Here is a 20,068-nt window from a genome sequence, read left to right as displayed (position 1 = left end):
GGGCAGGGGTTCTGGTCTGAAATTGTTGAACTGGATGTTGAGTCCAGAAGGCTGTAAAGTGCCTTAACGAAAGATGAGGTGCTGTTCCTCGAGCTTACATTGAGCTTCGTTGGAACAGTGAAGGAGGCCGAGGACAGTTCATAGGCAGTCTCTCGAAATTGAGGAAAACTTGCTTCCACTCCAAAAGTGAGGTTCCAGGTGACTGAACAGTCCAATACGGGAATTACAGTCTCTGTCACAGGTGGGACAGACAGTGGTTGGAGGAAAGGGTGGGTGGGGAGTCTGGTTTGCCGCATGCTCCTTCCCCTTGATTTCTGCATGCTCTCGGCGATGAGACTCGAGGTGCTCAGCGCCCTCCCGGATGCTCTTCCTCCACTTAGGGCAGTCTTTGGCCAGGGATTCCCAGGTGTCAGTGGGAGCGGAGTGGGGAATTAAAATGACAGGCGACTGGAAGTTCAGGATCTTGCGGACTGAACGGAGGTGTTCTGCAAAGCGGGTCACCCAATCTGCGTTTGGTTTCCCCAGTTAGAGGAGACCGCATCGTGAGCAGCGAATACAGTGTCTGGGGCGGTGGGAACAGAGGAGGTAAAAGGGCAGTTGTTGCACGGGAAGGTGCCGTGGGAAGGGGAGGTGGTGTTGGGGGTGAGTGTAGCGGCTATATTACTTGACTAGTAATCCAGAGACCTTGACTGATATCACCACTGCAGATGTGAATTTGAATTCAGTTTAAATTTAAAAAACGAAATAAATGTGAAATAAATAAAAGCTGGTATGAGTGACCATGACGCTGTTGAATTGTGAATCCAGTCCCACACCAATGTCGTTGACCCTCTGAGATGGCCGAGCAAGCCACTAGGAGAATAAAATCGGGCAGTCCACTCCACTCGACCCAGGCACTGGATTCGAACACTGCAAAGGCACACCCAACCCAGTCCTGCAAAGTGCTCCTCGCCAATGTCTGGGGGCTGGTGCCATGATGGGAGAGCTGTCCCACAGACTAGTCATACTCACAGAATCATACCTTTCAGCCAATGTCCCAGACTCCGCCATCACCATCCCAGAGCTGGGGATACAGTGGTATACAGTGGCCCTGGGAGTCCTCAACATTGACTCCGGACCCCATGAAGTCTCATGGCTTCAGGTCAAGCATGGACAAGGAAACCTCCTGCTGATTACCACCTACCGCCCTCCCTCAGCTGATGAACCAGTATCCTCCATGTTCAACACCACTTGGAAAAAGCATTGAGGGTAGCAAGGGCACAGAATGTACTCTGGGTGGGGGACTTCAATGTCCAGCACCAAGAGCGATTCAGTAGTAACACCACTGACCGAGCTCTGAAGGACATAGCTGCCAGATTGGGCTTGTGGCAGGTGGGGAGAGAAGCATCAATAGAGAATAATCTACTTGAGCTCGTCCTCACTAATCTACCTGTTTCAGATGCATATGTTCATGGCAACATTGGTAGGAGTGACCGCTGCATAGTCCTTGTGGAGACAAAGTCCCATCATCACACTGAGGACACTCTCCATCATGTTGTGTGGCACTACCACTATGTTTTTTTAATATTTGTTCCTGGGATGTGGGCGTTACTGGCAAGTCCAGCACGTATTGCCCATCTCTAATTGCCCTTCAAAAAGGTGGTGATGAGCCACCTTCTTGAACCACTGCACTCCTTGTGGTAAAGGTACTCCCGTTGCGCTGTTAGGGAGGGAGTTCAAGGATTTTTGACCAAGCAACGATGAAGGAACAGCAAGTCAGGATGGTGTGCAACTTGGAGGGGAACTTGGAGGTGGTGGTGTTCCCATGCACCTGCTGCCCTTGCCCTTCTAGATGGTAGAGGTCGTGGGTTTGGGAGGTGCTGCCGAAGAAGCCTTGGCGAGTTGCTGCAGTGCATCTTGTAGATGGTGCACACTGCAGCCACGGTGCGCTGCTTTGTCTTGGATGGTGTCGAGCTTCTTGAGTGTTGTTGGAGCTGCATTCATCGAGGCAAGTGGAGAGTATTCCATCACACTCCTGACTTGTGCCTTGTAGATGGTGGAAGGGCTTTGGGGAGTCAGGAGGTGAGACACTTGCCACAGAATACCCAGCTTCTGACCTGCTCTTGTGGCCACAGTATTTATGTAGCTGGTCCAGTTAAGTTTCTGGTCAATGGTGACCCCAGGATGTTGATGGTGGGGGATGGTAATGCTGTTGAATGTCAAGGGGCGGTGGTTAGACTCGCGCCTGTTGGACATAGCCTGGTAATTGTGTGGCGCGAATGTTACTTGCCACTTATCAGCCCAAGTCTGAATGTTACCCAGGTCTTGCTGCATGCGGGCATGGACTGCTTCATTATCTGAAGAGTTGCGAATGGAACTGAACACTGTGCAGTCATCAGCGAAGATCCCCACTTCTGACTTTATGATAGAAGGAAGATCATTGATGAAGCAGCTGAAGATGGTTGGGCCTAGGACACTGCCCTGAGGAACTCCTGCAGCGATGTCCTGGGGCTGGGATGATTGACCTCCAACAACAACAACTTTCTTCCTTTGTGCTGGGTATGACTCCAGCCAATGAAGATTTTTTTTCCCGGATTCTCATTGACTTCAATTTTCTAGGGCTCCTTGATGCCACACTCAGTCAAATGCTGCCTTGATGTCGAGGACAGTCACATTCATCACACATCTGCAATTCAGCTCTTTTGTCCATGTTTGGGCCAAGGCTGTTATGAGGTCTGGAGCAGATTGGTCCTGGCGGAACCCAAACTGAGCATTGGTGAGCAGGTTATTGGTGAGTAAGTGCAACCTAGAAGGACAAGGGCAGCAGGTGCATGGGAACACCACCAACTCCAAGTTCCTCTCCAAGTCACACACCAATTTCCGAATTGGAAATATATCACCATGGCTGGGTTAAAATCCTGGAACTCCCTCCTTAACAGCACTGGGAGAACCTTCACCACACGGACTGCAGCAAGTTCAAGGCGGCGGCTCACCACCACATTCTCATGGGCAATAAATGCTGGACTTGCCAGCGACACCAATATCCCAAGAATGAATGAAAAATAAAAGCTCTGCTCGGGTTTGAATAGGAATAAGCAACAATCTGGTTGAGCCTGAGACAGTGACCAGGGAGGGGGACGGAGTCGGTGGTGAGGGAACGGACTTTCTGGAGGCCGAAGATAATGGCTTCGATCTTCTCAATGTTTAGCAGACAAAATGATGGTTCATGCAGGATTGAATGTCAGACAAGCAGTTTGACAACACAGAGGCAGTGGTGAGATCAAGAGCGAGGTGTTGGACAGGTAGAACTAGGTGTTGTTAGTGCACATACGGCAGCTGATCCCTTCAGGTGACAAGGACAGCATGTAGATGAGGAAGAAGGGACCTAGGATAAATGCTTGGGGAGTTAAGGTGCGAGTGTGAGAAGAGAAGCCATTGCAGGGTATTCTCTGGCTACAACTGGATAGGTAAGAGTGCAACCAGGTGAGGGCTAGAGGTACAACGGAGGAGAGGCGTTGGAGGAGGATAGTGTGGTCAACCGTATCAAATGCCGCAGACAGTTTGATAAGGAGTGATAATATGGGGCCAGGAAGGCAAGTTGTGCTCAGTAGGTGAATGGGAATGAGCTCATGAATTCAGTAGATGGCAATCAGGCACCAGATGGGCTCGGACAAGACACATGATGGGAGATAGCAGAGTAACGAGTGAGAGATAAGGTTTCAGGATTATAGCGGTGTTGGGTTGGGGGAGAATATCCCATAATTCACCAGTATGACAGCTTTCCATTTCCACACTGATAATTTAGAGCCTCATTCAGGGGAGGTATGTGCCGTGACTCTCTGGTCATGAGGTTGTTGAGATTGCCCAAACTGATTTAAGGCAGGATCCTAACAGTCAGCAGACACAAAACATAGAAACATAGAAACATAGAAATTAGGTGCAGGAGTAGGCCATTCGGCCCTTCGAGCCTGCACCACCATTCAATGGTGATCCAACAGTGTACGCTGGATTTCACCCAGATCCGAGAGCTGAAATGCCAGTGACTGACAAGTACATCCAATGCTAAGCAATGGGCACCCAGATACAACAATCAACCAGGGGGTGCAGCCCATTTAGCCTCTGAAAGAGCAGTGTTCACTCTCTCAGGAGATCCTTCTGATAGAGAGGGGGCTAAAAATTTGATAGACATACGAACCAGGAGCAGGAGTAGGCCATACGGCCCCTCGAGCCTGCTCCGCCATTTAATACAATCATGGCTGATCTGATCATGGACTTAGGTCCACTTCCCTGCCCGTTTCCCACGTCCCCTTATTCCCTTATTGGTTAAGAAACTGTCTATCTCTGTCTTACATTTATTCAATGACCCAGCTTCCATAGCTCTCTGAGGCAGCGAATTCCACAGATTTACAACCCTCTAAGAGAAGAAATTTCTCTTCATCTCAGTTTTAAATGGGTGGCCCCTTATTCTAAGATCATGCCCTCTAGTTCTCGTCTCCCCCATCAGTGGAAACATCCTCTCTGCATCCACCTGTGAAGCCCCCCTCATAATCTTATACATTTCGATCAGATCACTTCTCATTCTTCTGAATTCCAGTGAGTAGAGGCCCAACCTGCTCAACCTTTCCTCATAAGTCAACCCGCTCATCTCCGGAATCAATCCAGTGAACCTTCTCTGAACTGCCTCCAAAGCAAGTATATCCTTCCTTAAATCATTGTGGAAAGGGGCTTGCACAGTGTCACAGCAGTCCAGCAGTCTGTCCTCCAACAGAATACTAGGATTGCTGAGGCGCTGCCCCGGGGGAGTGGCAGTGGCTCCATGGAGGTAAACCTGCTGTCCTCTCTCAGGATGACAGCATTCGTCTCCCACTGCTGCCACTCTGCCAGCCCAGATTGCTGTCCCCATGCAGAGGTAGTGCAGTCTGAAGCCGGGCCTATTAGGCCCAGAGCTGCTTGAGGTCATTCTGCAATCTCCCCCATTGAAAGTCAGCAGCCTTCCACCAGCCATGCTGCAATCACTGGGGTAGCACGCTCATCGCTGAGAGCATGCAGAAAACAAGCGCAGACAGCGGAAGGAGCGTGTGGCAAACCAGACTCCCTACCCTTTCCTTCAACCACTGTCTGTCTCACCTGTGACAGAGACTGTAATTCCCGTATTGGACTGTTCAGTCACCTGAGAACTCACTTTTGGAGTGGAAGCAAGTCTTCCTCGATTGCGATGGACTGCCTATGATGATGATGATGACTGTGTAGGAGCACTTGGACAAGCAAAGGCACTAAAGGAATGCATAAGGATGTCATTGACCTTTGAATGAACTATTGTAATGGTTTGATTCATAAAAATGGTTTGGAATGCTCGTTTTGGGTTGGCATTGCGGCCAAGAGGACGCTGTGACAGAGGGAAGGGAAGGTGTGGGACAATTGGTGAATGGCGAATTGGGATTGCATTCATTGGTACCGCACTCAGATGAGGCGATCGTGGACAGCCCGGGCAGAAAGGGGCTGTTAGGGTTGCCTCTCCCCTTTCTCCTCTTCCGTTTCCTCCTCATCCTCAGCTATGCCTGGTGGAAAGGGCTGGGCCCTCACGATGACAAGGTTGTGGAGCATGCAGCAGACCACGACGAATCTTGAGCCAAGCTCTGGCGAGTACTGCAGGGCTCCTCCAGAGTGGTCCAGGCAGCGGAAGCATTGTTTAAGGACGCCAATGGTCTGCTCCACCAGATTTGGTGTGGCAGCATGGTTTTCGTTATATGCAGGCTGCCCATGTGTGTGTGGATTGCACAGCGAAGTCATGAGCCAGGTGGTCAGCGGATAGCCTTTGGCCAGTAGCCACCAACTGGTTTGTTGTGGTGGTTCAAATGCTGATTGTACAGCGGACTGCCACCAAATGAAGGCACCATGACTGTTGCCAGGATACCGGGCATTGACCTGCACAATGGGCTGAGTATGGTCACACACCACGTCGATATTGAGGGGATGGAATCCCTTCCGCTTGCAGTGCATCCCCCAATCGCGATGCGGAGCCCACAAAGCGATGTGTGTGCAGTCAATGGTACCTCGCACCATGGGGAAGTCTGCTATCCTGGAAAAGCCATGTGCTCACTCCGCCTGCGTCTCTCCGGCAAGAGAGAATGACATTTATTCAGCTCCCTTTGCATACACGCCTCACTCACCTCCCTTAAACAGGAGTGGACGGCAAACAGGGGGATGTTACAGATGTCGCCTGCTCCAGGCTGGAAGGAGCCCGAAGTAAAGCAGTTCAAGGCCCGCTTACCTTTACAGCCGCTGGCAATGCTGCCCTTGCCCTGGACTGAGGCTGCAGCAGGGGGCGGATTTCAGTCAGTACCTCCTTTGTAAAACCCAGTTATCGCGCACACTGTTCGTCACTGAGGTCGAAGGAGGAGAACTACTCCCTGAAAACCCTAGGTGGAAATGGCCTCCTGCTGAGAGTGTTCCTCCCCATCCTCCCCCTGCCCCTTCGCCCCCTCCCCCTCCTCCCCCCTGCCCCCCTCCCCCCTCGAGCAGCTTGCCCTGCTCTAAGTCACCTCTGCTCATTCTCCCTGTCACGTTGCAGGCCAAGCGGGGTACAAACTGCTGCACCATGTCTGGGAGCCACTGGTCTGAGCGAAACCTTTGCAAGTCAGTACCGAGTCCTTGAGCAAGTGCCACACCACTCCTTGCAGACTTTATGCAACTTTAAAGAAGTCTAGAAAGCACCAAACACTTCCACAAACTCAGCGACAACCAACCAGTAGAAATCAATCAACAAATAACCTGTAAGTATGTGATGATCCCTTTAAATAGCGCTGTTAAAAAGCAGGTTCTTCCTGCTGCTGAACGCATGATCAACTGTGCGAGGTTAAGAGAGAGCGTTCGCTCCAGCGTTGAGGTAAAAAATGGCAGCGCTGGCATCAAATCAGCGTTACATGATTTGTAACGATCACGATCTGCGTTCTCTGCATTCTCCCGGCGCACGCTCCCAGCACCGAACGCACGCTCCCAGCACCGAACACACGCTCCCAGCACCGAACGCACGCTCCCAGCACCGAACGCACGCTCCCAGCACCGAACGCACGCTCCCAGCACCGAACGCACGCTCCCAGCACCGAACGCACGCTCCCAGCACCGAACACACGCTCCCAGCACCGAACGCACGCTCCCAGCACCGAACGCACGCTCCCAGCACCGAACACACGCTCCCAGCACTGAAGCCACTGTCCCCACCAAATGGGCACAACCCACACCAGAAATATGCACATGCTGCTCGGGGGGCCATTTTCGACCCACAGCACCCAAACAAGAGGCGCTACGCAACACAATTTTTAGCGCGAGTAGTTTTCACTCTCAGTGAGACCCTTGTGAAAGTGGAGTGAAAGGACTTCAACCTGTACACTTCAGGTCCGTGCTGGGCACTGCACTCACATCAGATCCGGCCTGTAACGGTGGATGATGGCAGAGAGCGCCAGGCCGCTCTTCCACGATGACGTCAGGTCGATCACGTGGACGTTCTTGTAACCCTGCGTCTGCTTTTGGCACCAGCTGAGCAACTTATTCGATCGAGCCAAGGAGTCTGTAAACCCAGAAAGGGCAGAATCAGTACGGGTTTAGGGGCATTGGTGTAGGATATGGGGCAATGGGGTGGGATTAGGAGCATCGATATGGGATATGGGGCAATAGGGACGGGATTAAGAGCTATGGGGTGGGATTAGTGGTGATGGGGCAGGATTAGGGGCGTCAATGTGGGATTATGGGGCGGGATTAGGGGCGATGGGAAAAGCAGGAAACTATAGATCAGTTAGCCTAACATCTGTCGTTGGGAAAATGCTGGAGTCTATTATTAAGGAAGTAGTAACGAGACATTTGGGAAAGCATAATTCAATCAAACAGAGTCAGCATGGTTTTATGAAAGGGAAATCATGTTTGACAAATTTTCTGGAATTCTTTAAGGATGTAACGAACGTGGTGGATAAGGGGGAACCAGTGGATGTGGTGTATTTGGATTTCCAGAAGGCATTCGAAAGGTGCCACATAAAAGGTTACTGCACAAGATAAAGCTCACGGGGTTGGGGGTAATATATTAGCATGGATGGAGGATTGGCTAACTAACAGAAAACAAAGAGTCGGGATAAATGGGTCATTTTCCAGTTGGCAAACAGTGACTAGTGGGGATCGGTGCTGGGTCCTCAACTATTTACAATCTATATTAATGAGGTGGATGAAGGGACCGAGTGTAATGTAGCCAAGTTTGCTGATGATACAAAGATGGGTTGGTAAGCAAATTGTGAAGAGGACACAAAAAGTCTGCAAAGGGATATAGACAGGCTAAGTGAGTGGGCAAACATTTGGCAGATGGAGCATAATGTGGAAAAATGTAAGGTTATCCATTTTGGCAGAAATAATAGAAAAGCAAATTATAATTTAAATGGAGAAAAATTGCAAAGTGCTGCAATACATAGAGACCTGGGGGTCCTTGTACATGAAACACAAAAGGTTAGTATGCAGGTAAAGCAAGTAATCAGGAAGGCAAATGGAATGTTGGCCTTTATTGCAAGGGGCATGGAGTATAAAAGCAGAGAAGTCCTGCTACAACTGTACAGGGTATTGGCGAGGCCACACCTGGAGTACTGCGTACAGTTTTGGTCTCTGCATTTAAGGAAGGATATACTTGCATTGGAGGCTGTTCAGAGAAAGTTCATGAGGTTGATCTGGAGATGAGGGTGTTGACTTACGAAGATAGGTTGACTAGGTTGGGCCTATACATATTGGAGTTCAGAAGATGAGAGGTGATCTTATCGAAACATATAAGATAATGAGGGGGCTTGACAAGGTGGATGCAGAGAGGATGTTTCCACTCATAGGGGAAACTAAAACTAGGGGACATGCCGCCCATGTAAAACGGAGATGAGGAGGAATTTCTTCTCTCAGAGGGTTGTAAATCTATGGAATTCTCTGCCCCAGAGAGTTGTGGAGGCTGGGACATTGAATATATTTAAGGCAGAGATAGACAGATTTCTGAGCGATAAGGGAGTCAATGGTTATGGGGAGCGGGCAGGGAAGTGGAGCTGAGTCCGTGATCAGATCAGCCATGATCTTATTGAATGGCGGAGCAGGCTCGAGGGGTCAGATGGCCTACTCCTGCTCCTATTTCTTATGTTCTTATGGGGCGGGATTAGGGGCAATGGGGGCGGGATTAGGGGTGCAAACATTTGTGTCACCTGACGAATGCGATGAGAAGTAGCATTACAATCTATAAAATACTCATATTTTTAAGCAAAGTGATTATATTAACAAAACAACAAAATCATGTGAAAAATGGTAACCGATGGCGATCATTACTTTCGGAGTCTCCTGGCCCGCTTCTTTTGCTCACCACTTTGTTTCAGCTGCGGCGATCGAGGAACGATAGCTCTTTGCGATGTCAGTATGTTCTTTTGGTCACCTGTGTTGTACAGGTGCCGGACCTGGCAGTAGCAAGGGGACAGAGTCAGTACTGCCGCGGCCTGAGGTACATGGCAGGCACTCTAAACACACCGTCTCTTGGCCGATAGTGCTGGGGAAAGGCCACCCTCTCCCTCTCTTCCTCTCTACCCCCCCTCCCCCCTCCCACTCACCCCACAGGCAGGGAGACCATTGCTGGATGTGGCGGGACACTTCATTCTCATTGGGAGCCTGGTGTCAATGTCACGATTGCCGGCCGGGTTTTCCAGGGCTCGGGACAGGAGATCAAAAGGGAGAGGAGAGCAGGCTGGCAGCAGGCGGCCAGTGGGCCGACCCCCGATCTTTCCCATTGCCGAAGACCGCCCCCGACCCTTGGCCTCTGACCTCCCCCGACCTTTCCCATTGCCAGAGACCGGCCAGCTGCCGGGCGGGAAATGGCATTTTAAACTGTGTCATCTGTTAAATTCGGTGGGACATCCGGGTAACCGGGAGCCGGTGTTCCCGGGATGCGGCGATTCTCCCCCGCGCCCAACAGTGCCCGAAGTGGTGAGTAAGTGAGAGAGAGCGCCAGGCCCTGGGTATGGCGGGCTGGGCACAGCTCTGCCACCTTCAAGCCTTTGGGGGAAGAGCTGCGCCATGAAGGGACTGGATGCAGGACATGGGGCCTCGGAGGGCTCAGTGTGGCGCGGGGTTGGGGGAATGGGTTTACTGTTACACTTGTGTTTATTTACTAACCTGATTTATATCCACAATATGGAGATTGACCTTGGGGTAGCGAGTGACAGGATCGATGCTGTACAGGTTGAAGTTTTTGCTGATGTTCTGTGGCGTAGTCTGAGGTAATAATCTGTAAATGCTCTCCCTAGAAATGAGTTAAACACATTAGTCATGGGCTGTACTTCACCCAAACACATCAGAACAGGCTCCTCAGGCAGTGCAAAATCAATCGCACAGGAAAATATGCCAGGCCCTCATTAAAATAATTTTAAAAGGCTGGGGGGACGGTGGAAGGTAGGGGGCCAGGCACTTGCAGGGCGGGAGATCAGGGCCGGGCACATTCCCTGGGGGGGGGGGGAAAGAGTATGTCTGGTGGGGGGTTGGGGAAGAGTCTGTCTGGGGGGGGGGGAAAGAGTATGTCTGGGGGGGGGGGGGAAGAGTCTGTCTGGGGGGGGGGGGGAAAGAGTATGTCTGGGAGGGGGGGGGGGAAGAGTCTGTCTGGTGGGGGGGAAAAGAGTCTGTCTGGTGGGGGGGGGGGGAAGAGTCTGTCTGGGGGGGGGAAAGAGTCTGTCTGGGGGGGGAGGGAAAGAGTCTGTCTGGGGGGGGGGGGGGAGAAGAGTATGTCTGGGGGGGGGGGGGGAAGAGTCTGTCTGGTGGGGGGGGGAAAGAGTATGTCTGGTGGGGGGGGGGGGGGGAAGAGTCTGTCTGGGGGGGGGGGGGGGAGAGAAGAGTCTGTCTGGTGGGGGGGGGAAAAGAGTATGTCTGGGGGGGGGGGGGAAGAGGTCTGTCTGGTGGGGGGGGGAAAAGAGTATGTCTGGGAGGGGGGGGGGGAAGAGTCTGTCTGGTGGGGGGGAAAAGAGTCTGTCTGGTGGGGGGGGGGGGGAAGAGTCTGTCTGGGGGGGGGGGAAAGAGTCTGTCTGGGGGGGGAGGGAAAGAGTCTGTCTGGGGGGGGGAAGAGTCTGTCTGGGGGGAGGGAAGAGTCTGTCTGGGGTGGGGGGAGAGTCTGTCTGGGGAGGGGGAGAGTCTGTCTGGGGGGGGGGAGGAAGAGTCTGTCGGGGGGGGGGGAAAGAGTCTGTCTGGGGAGGGGAGTGAGTCTGTCTGGGGGGGGGGGGGAAGAGTCTGTCTGGGGGGGAGGGAAAGAGTCTGTCTGGGGGGGGGGAAGAGTCTGTCTCGGGGGGAGAAAGAGTCTGTCTGGGGGGGGAGGAAAGAGTCTGTCTGGGGGGGGAAGAGTCTGTCTGGGGGGGGAAGAGTCTGTCTGGGGGGGGAAGAGTCTGTCTGGGGGGGGAAGAGTCTGTCTGGGGGGGGAAGAGTCTGTCTGGGGGGGGGGAAGAGTCTGTCTGGGGGGGGGGGGAAGAGTCTGTCTGGGGGGGGGGGAAGAGTCTGTCTGGGGGGGGGGGGAAGAGTCTGTCTGGGGGGGGGGGAAAGAGTCTGTCTGGGGGGGGGGGGAAGAGTCTGTCTGGGGGGGGGAAAGAGTCTGTCTGGGGGGGGGGAAGAGTCTGTCTGGGGGGGGGGGAAAGAGTCTGTCTGGGGGGGGGGGGAAAGAGTCTGTCTGGGGGGGGGGAAAGAGTCTGTCTGGGGGGGGAAGAGTCTGTCTGGGGGGGGGAAGAGTCTGTCTGGGGGGAGGGAAGAGTTTGTCTGGGGGGAGGGAAGAGTCTGTCTGGGGAGGGGGAGGAAGAGTCTGTCTGGGGAGGGGGGGAAGAGTCTGTCTGGGGAGGGGAGTGAGTCTGTCTGGGGGGGGAGGGAAAGAGTCTGTCTGGGGAGGGGGGGAAGAGTCTGTCTGGGGAGGGGAGTGAGTCTGTCTGGGGGGGGAGGGAAGAGTCTGTCTGGGGAGGGGGAGGAAGAGTCTGTCTGGGGAGGGGGGGGAAGAGTCTGTCTGGGGAGGGGAGTGAGTCTGTCTGGGGGGGGAGGGAAGAGTCTGTCTGGGGAGGGGGAGGAAGAGTCTGTCTGGGGAGGGGGGGGAAGAGTCTGTCTGGGGAGGGGAGTGAGTCTGTCTGGGGGGGGAGGGAAAGAGTCTGTCTGGGGGGGGGGGGGGAAAAGAGTCTGTCTGGGGAGGGGGAAGAGTCTGTCTGGGGGGGGGGGAAGAGTCTGTCTGGGAGGGGGGGGAAGATTCTGCGGGGGCCGGGGGGGAAGAGTCTGTCTAGGGGGGGGGGGGAAGAGTCTGTCTGGGAGGGGGGGGAAGATTCTGCGGGGGCCGGGGGGGGGGGGGAAGAGTCTGGGGTGGGATGGGGGGGGGGGGAGGGGGGAAGAGTCTGTCTGGGGTGGGATGGTGGGGCGGGGGGAGAGTCTGGGGTGGGATGTGAGGGGGGTGGGGGGGAGAGTCTGGGGTGGGATGGGAGGTGGGGGGGGGGGGGAAGAGTCTGGGGTGGGATGGGAGGGGGGGGAAGGAGTCTGGGGTAGGATGATGGGGGGGCAGAGGAGTCTGGGGCGGGGGGGCGGGGGGGGGGTAGTCTGGAGTGGCGGGTGGGGGTGGAGTCTGGGGGGAGTCTGGGGTGGGATTAGGGGAGCGGAGTCTGGGGTGGGATGGGGTGGAGGTTGAGTCTGGGCTGGGGGGGTTCGAGTCTGAGGTTGTGGGGGGGGGGGGGGTGAGTCTTTGGGGAATGGAGGGGGAGGCGGGGCTGAGAGATGGGGGGAGGCTAGGATGGGAGGGACGGGGAGTCTGGGTTGAAGATTTCCTGGAAGATCGGGAGCTGGCGAGGTTTAAGAAGAATCGGGGCATTCCTGCTTCTCCTGGCCCACAAGGAATTGATAGACAGGTACAGTTTTAAAACATACCTGGATCTGTTATGGACAATCGGCCCCTCCCACTGTTTCTGTTGCTGAACAAAAGACAGTATGGGACCCCCCGAGGGAACCTCTGGTGACTGACTTTTGAACTTTCAGTCGGGCCCCATGTGCCTTTAACAGGAACCTCGCCCCGGCCCTGAGTCACCACCGTTAATATTCTGGTGTCCGGGAATGGGGCAGCACTTTGATAGTTAAGATTTTCAATCCTTGCCCAACCCAATCCTTTCCTGCCCATCGGGGAGGGGTTAAAATCAAGGTCAGAGTGAGTGAGCACTTGAACAAGTATCAGCTGATCAAAGAGAGTCAGCATAAATTTGTGAAAGGTGGTTCATGTCTGAATAGTCTTTTGAGGGGGTCACTATCAAGGTGGATAGGGGAGTGTCTCTGGTTGTTGTCTATATAGAGTTACAGAAAACACTTGATAAGGTTACACACAAGAGATTAGTAGCAAAAATGTCAGCATACAGAATTGGAGGTAACCTTGTGACACAGCTCAGTAATTTGGGAGGAAGCTATAATGTATGCACCTGTGAGTGTGCTCACGAGTTTGCCCTAAAAAAAACAAGGGAGCACCTGAAAAGTTTTTTTTCGGAATGTGTCCCCCCCCCCTTTCAGGGGGCACTTGATTATTGTCTTCAACTAAAATAGTTGTCGAGCTGTTTTTGTTTAAAGTTTAATTTGTTTATTGTGCCAGTTTTAGTGCCCCCCCCCCCCTCCTTTAGCTATGGGTCACCTGTATAATTTGTGTTTCTCGTGCCCTCAAAAAAAAAACAATGGAGCACTTGAAAAGTTTTTTGGAGTGTGCCCCCCCCCTTTAGTCAGGGGGGCACTTGATTACTGATACAACTAAACAGTTGTAGAGCTGTTGCAGGGCCTCTTTCTATAGTTTAGTGGCTATCACTTTTGCTTAACATGCAAAAGGTCCCTGGTTCGAAACCAGGCCGAAACATTTGATGGAGTACGCGGTGTCTAACGGTACACTTGTGGCCTTCCGGGAATAAATTTAAGACAGAGATAGACAGTTTCTTAACCGATAAGGGAATAAGGGAATGGGGAGCGGGCAGGGAAGTGGACCCGAGTCCATGATCAGATCAGCCATGATCTTATTAAATGGCGGAGCAGGCTCGAGGGGCCAGTTGGCCTACTCCTGCTCCTATTTCTTATGTTCTTAGGTGTGCACCGGAGGGACTGGAGTGCATCATCGCAACCAAGTTTTAATTTGATCTAAGTTTCTTTTAAAGTTTTATTTGGAAATTAATGGATTCTAGTGTCCCTTAAATAGGCTCGGCTTTATCTGTTTATTTTAAAAACAGTTGTAGAGCTGTTGCATTTTGGGCAGCTTAGCCAGTTGCATGATGTTCATAAGACTCAATAAAACACCAGTCAGTTGGGTCCAGGTCATCCACGATGAGGTATGCAGTTGTGAGCCTAGTGGATGAATTGGTAATGTGTAGTGTGATTGTTAAACTTTTGTTAATAAACCAACTCGTTCTTAATAGCAATGTGTTGCTTTGAATTCTTAAGCAAAGAATCCATGAAGCAAGTACATTACAGTAGCGATAAAGCGTTCAGTCGCCAATCGGTGGGTGTTCCCCAGGTCTGTACTGGGCTCTCAAACTTTTCATCATATATATTCATGTATGGAGTAATAGAGAATTGTATTCCCAAGTTTGCAGATGACAGTAAGCGGGGAAGCACAGTAAGTTGTGTAGATGGGAGCAGGAAGTTACAAAGGGACATAAGAGATGAACTGAGTGGGAAAAACTATGGCAGGAGATCAACGTGGGGAAATGAGGTCATCCACTGTTGATGTGAGAAAGACCAATTGGAATATTATCTTAATGGTGAGAGAGGAGGAGCTGTGGAGGAGCAGAGAGATTCAGGGCTCCACGTGCACAAACCACTAAAAGCTCACGGTAGCAGATGGAGTTCTATGTGGGGAACTGTGGATCTGAAAAAACAAATGGGAGTATTTTCTAAATGGTGAGAAGCTACAAACTGGAGGAGCAGACAGATTTGGGGCTCCAAGTATAGAACTACTGGTACAAGAAGTAATCGAAAAGGCCAATGGATTGTTGGCCTTTATCTCAAAAGGGCCGGAGTATAAAGGGGTAGGTTATATTCCAGCTGTACAGAGCTCTGGTAAGGCCCTATCTGGAGCACTGTGTTCAGTTCTGGGCACTGCACGAGGAAGGATATACTGGCCTTGGAGGGGGTGAGCGTAGATTCATCTGGGCTTGGAGGAAAGGATATGTCATCTTGGTGTGCATTCCCTTGAATATAGGAGGCTGAGGAGTGATCAAATCAAGGTGTTTAAATTGTTAAAAGGATTTGATAGGGTAGATCCGGAGAAACCATTTCCTCTGGTGGGGAGTCCAGAACAAGGGGGCATGACCTTAAAATTAGAGCCAGGCCGTTCAGAGGTGATTTCAGCAAGCACTTCTTCACACAAAGGATAGTGAAAATCTGGAACTCTCTCCCCCAAAAAGCTGTGATGCTGAGGGTCGGTTAGAGCTTACAAGGCTGAGCTATGCACATTTTTGTTGGGTAAAGGTATCAAGGGATATGGAGCAAAGGCAGGTAAATGGAGTTAAGGTACAGATCAGCCATAATCTGATTGAATGGGGGGGAACAGACTCGAGGGGCTGAATGGCCACCTCCTGTTCCTCTGGGCTTGGATTAGACAGATGCCCCACTCACACACTGTAATGTGACAGTACACCACAGGAGACTAAAGCTTGCCTCTGTGCAGGGGAAGGATACATGGGGGAGTTGTGGTCGGGCATATATCCACAAACTGAAGAGGGAGCAATGCAATATCCCCCCCACCAAAGGAAGCCCCCCAACACAGCAACTTCTCACCTTTCCGCCAGCACGCTCAGGGGGGGGTTACCTTGTGCCCAAGCCCGCACCATCCAGGCAGCATCAAACGCAGCCAGAAATCCACGAGCGATCCCAGTTCCCATCGGCCAGAAGGGCTGGATAAAATAACACAACACAGCGTCATGTGGAGACCATCGTCAGCAGAAAATCCAGTGACCTATTGACTCACAGCAGGAGATCCAGTGACCTATTGACTCACAACAGGGGATCCAGTGACCTATTGACTCACAGCAGGAGATCCAGTAACCTATTGACTCACAACAGCGGATCCAGTGACCTATTGACTCACATCAGGAGATTCAGTGACCTATTGACTCACAGCAGCGGGTCCAGTGACCTATTGGCTCACAGCAGCAGATCCAGTGACTTATTGACTCACAGTAGCGGAGCCAGTGACCTATTGACTCACAGCAGGAGATCCAGTGACCTATTGACTCACAGCAGGAGATCCAGTGACCTATTGACACAGCAGAAGATCCAGTGACTCACTACAGGGGATCCAGTGACCTGATGACTCGCATCAGGGGATCCAGTGACCTGTTGACTCACAGCGGGGGATCCAGTGACTCACAGCAGAGGATCCAGTGACCTATTGACTCACAGCAGGGGATACAGTGACTCACAGCAGGTGATCCGGTGACCTATTGAGACAGCAGAAGATCCAGTGACTCGCAGCACGAGATCCAGTGGCCTATTGACTCACAGCAGGAGATCCAGTGACTCACAGCAGGGGATCCGGTGACCTATTGACACAGTAGGAGATCCGGTGACCTATTGACACAGCAGGAGAGCCAGTGACTCACAGCAGGGGATCCAGTGGCCCATTGACACAGCAGGAGATCCAGTGCCTCACGGTATTAAAGGTAAGAGAATAAAGTGCAGCTTACAGGGAACATTGTTTACCCGTACTCTCTGCTTTTGGCCTTGCAGCCAGCTATTATTTCTGCTACTTGTTCCCTGACTCTGCAGGCTCTAACCTTATTCATCAGTCTATTATGTGACACCTCATCAAAAGCCTTTTGAAAATCTGGCTAAACTGCATCTACTGCATTACCTTTGTCCACCTCTCCAATGGGGTTGGTCAGGAAAGTCTTTCCCCTTTGAAATCCATGTTGACTATTCATTGTTATATTTTTGGTTTCTAGATGTTTTTCTATTTTCCCTTTTGGTAGGGATTCCATTATTTTTCCTACCACCGATATTAAGCTGAAGGTCTGTAGTTCCCTGAACATGTTCTATCTCCTTTCTTAAAAAAAGGCACAATGTTAGCTATCCACCAGTCCTCTGGCACTGCACCTTTTTCGAACAAATTATTAAATATGTGTAATCGTGGGCTGAATCTTAAATCCCAAAAATGGGTGGGTTGGGATTGTGTCAAGTTAAAATGCAAAAAAATCTGAAACACAAGCCTGAATCGCCTTGAACCCGCCCACTTCCAGCGTTAGCGGAGGCGGAATGAGGGGCGGGTGACAAATCCGCGCGCGGGAAGCGGATATGATCATTTAAATATTTAACGGGGCTGCTTGTCTTCACTTTAACAGTCATTCTATTTTTAACTCATTTCAGCCAGATTTCCCAGTCCTCAGGAAACCCATCAGCTGAAAGGAGGCAAGAAGGGCTGAATCCAGGAGGTAAGTAAGTGCCTTTACAGCACTGCAGGTGGGCCATGAGGGGCAGGGGTGTTCCCCCCAGTCCCCCCAGCCTAACAAGCTATAGCCAGTAAACCACATCCCTCCCCCACCCCCCCGAGCCCCCACAATCTGACTTCGAACCCCTGACCACCATCTCTTCCCCCTGACCAACATTAGACCCCTTGACCACCATCGGACCCCCCCCCCCCCCAACCACCCACGATCATTACCCCTCCCCTTGATCAGGACCTCCCCTATGATCTTTCACTCCCCCCAGCACCCCAACAACATGGAACGCGGTGCCAGGCTAAAATCCAAGCCAGTGCCTCTGCTATCTACTGCTTGAGATTATTTTATAATGTACAGTGCAATCCATCCAGATCAGAGGTTTTATCCACTTTGAGTTTAATTAGTTTATTCAATATTTATCCTCTTTATATTTTAAATGCGGTGATATTATTTCTAATCTCATCTTCCGATGTCATGTCTACCTGATCTATCTGACTGGTAAATAGTGAAGCAAAGTTAGTATTTAATATTTCTGCAGTTTCAGTACTGCTGCTTGGGATTGTATCCTATCCTTTCCTTAATACTCCTAAAACCATTCTGGCTCTCCTTTTTTATTGATGTGCCTGTTGAATATTTTTTATGTTCCTTGATAATTTCATAGGTCCTCGTCGCCTTTCTGATTTTTTTTTTACTTCTCTCCTAATCTCTTCTATTCTCCCTTGCCATACTTAATGTATGCCTCATTCATTACCCTCAATCTTTCCCTTATGTCTTTATTCATCCATGGTGAATATATTTCCAGAACTCTGTTGAACACCGTTTTAATGCTTTCACATTTCTGTTCTACATGATTCACAGCATGAGATCCAGTGATCTGCTGACTTCCCAAAAGATCCAGTGGTCTATTCACTCTCAGTATGGTATCTAGTGATCTGTTGACTCAAAGTAGGGGAGTTCTGGTCACCACATTACAGGAAAGATGTGATCGCACTGGAAAGGGTGCAGAGGAGATTTACAAGGATGTTACCTGGACTGGAGAATTTTGGCTATGAGGAAAGATTGGATAGGCTGGGTTGTTTTCTTTGGAACAGAGGAGGCGGAGGGTAGACCTGATTGAGGTGTATAAAATTATGAGGGGCCTGGATAGAGTGGATAGGAAGGACCTGTTTCCCTTGGCAGAGGGGTCAACAACAATATATTTAAAATAATTGGGGGGAGGTTTAGAGGGGATTTGAGGGGACATTTCTTCACCCAGAGGGTGGTGGGGTCTGGAACTCGCTGCCTGAAAGGGTGATAGAGGCAGAAACCCTCACCACATTTAAAAAATACTTGAATGTGCACCTGAAGTGCTGTAACCTACAGGGCTACGGACCAAGAGCTGGAAAGTGGGATTAGGCTGGATAGCTCTTGGTCGGCCGGCACGGACATGATGGGCCGAAATGGCCTCCTTCCATGCTGTAAATGTCTATGGTTCTATGATTCAGGGATCTATTGACTCCCAAGCAGGGGATCCAGTGACATATTGACTCCCAGCAGGGGATCCCATGACCTATTAACTCCCAGCATGAGGTCCAGTGACATATTGACTCCCAGCAGGGGATACGGTGACATATTGACTCCCAGCAGGGGATACGGTGACATATTGACTCCCAGCAGGGGATACGGTGACATATTGACTCCCAGCAGGGGATACGGTGACATATTGACTCCCAGCAGGGGATACGGTGACATATTGACTCCCAGCAGGGGATACGGTGACATATTGACTCCCAGCAGGGGATACGGTGACATATTGACTCCCAGCAGGGGATCCCATGACCTATTAACTCCCAGCAGGGGATACGGTGACATATTGACTCCCAGCAGGGGATACGGTGACATATTGACTCCCAGCAGGGGATACGGTGACATATTGACTCCTAGCAGGGGATACGGTGACATATTGACTCCCAGCAGGGGATACGGTGACATATTGACTCCCAGCAGGGGATACGGTGAGCTGTAGCAGTGAGTCTGATTGAAGATGTGTGCACTAACCTCTAACAAACTGTCCCCAACCAGGGTGACCAGAAGCCGCTTCCCACTTTCCTCCCGGAACAATGAGGCGTTCTCCGATGCATACATACAGGTGAAATCAAACATGGCCACGTCAGGCTGTCCGTAATGGTTCATGGCGAAATCCAGGCGTGGCAGTAGGTGATTGGTGGAAAAGTCGGCCGCCTGCGTGGCATAGCTCAGGAGCGCCTCTTGATTCATGTTATTCCGAGAAAGCAGCTTCTCTGTGTCGGGGAAATCCTGGCATGGGGAAAGCAGAAAGACCGCACAGTATAGTCAACCTCACCAACTCAAAGCATGTGTACGGGTGGGAGGGACAGCAGTCACTATAACAATGGGGCAATCCCAAGAAACTCCATCCAACACCCACTGCGCACAGTGACACTGCAGTAAAACCTCAGGTCAGGCTGACCGGACACCAGTAAAACCTCAGGCCAGGCTGACCGGACACCAGTAAAACCTCAGGCCAGGCTGACCAGACACCAGTAAAACCTCAGGCCAGGCTGACCGGACACCAGTAAAACCTCAGGCCAGCTGACCAGACACCAGTAAAACCTCAGGCCAGGCTGACCGGA

General features: G+C 51.5%; 1 protein-coding gene across 3 annotated transcripts in view; it reads right to left on the bottom strand.

Annotated features, from left to right (window-relative positions):
* mical3a (microtubule associated monooxygenase, calponin and LIM domain containing 3a) overlaps positions 1-20,068 on the bottom strand; it is a 637,446-nt gene that overhangs the window by 404,145 nt on the left and 213,233 nt on the right. For all 3 annotated transcript variants that reach the window (XM_070900720.1, XM_070900722.1, XM_070900721.1), the window contains exons 8-12: positions 19,476-19,733; positions 15,778-15,893; positions 10,150-10,276; positions 9,347-9,437; positions 7,399-7,546 (exon numbers count right to left, since the gene is read on the bottom strand). In XM_070900720.1, coding sequence (XP_070756821.1) covers positions 7,399-7,546; positions 9,347-9,437; positions 10,150-10,276; positions 15,778-15,893; positions 19,476-19,733 — 740 coding nt within the window. The remainder of the gene's footprint in view (positions 1-7,398; positions 7,547-9,346; positions 9,438-10,149; positions 10,277-15,777; positions 15,894-19,475; positions 19,734-20,068) is intronic.

This window comes from Pristiophorus japonicus, chromosome 15 (genome assembly GCF_044704955.1).
Source record: "Pristiophorus japonicus isolate sPriJap1 chromosome 15, sPriJap1.hap1, whole genome shotgun sequence".
Taxonomy (NCBI): domain Eukaryota; kingdom Metazoa; phylum Chordata; class Chondrichthyes; family Pristiophoridae; genus Pristiophorus; species Pristiophorus japonicus.
The sequence above is the reverse complement of the archived record's forward strand: the minus strand, read 5'-3'. Positions and strand labels throughout refer to the sequence as shown.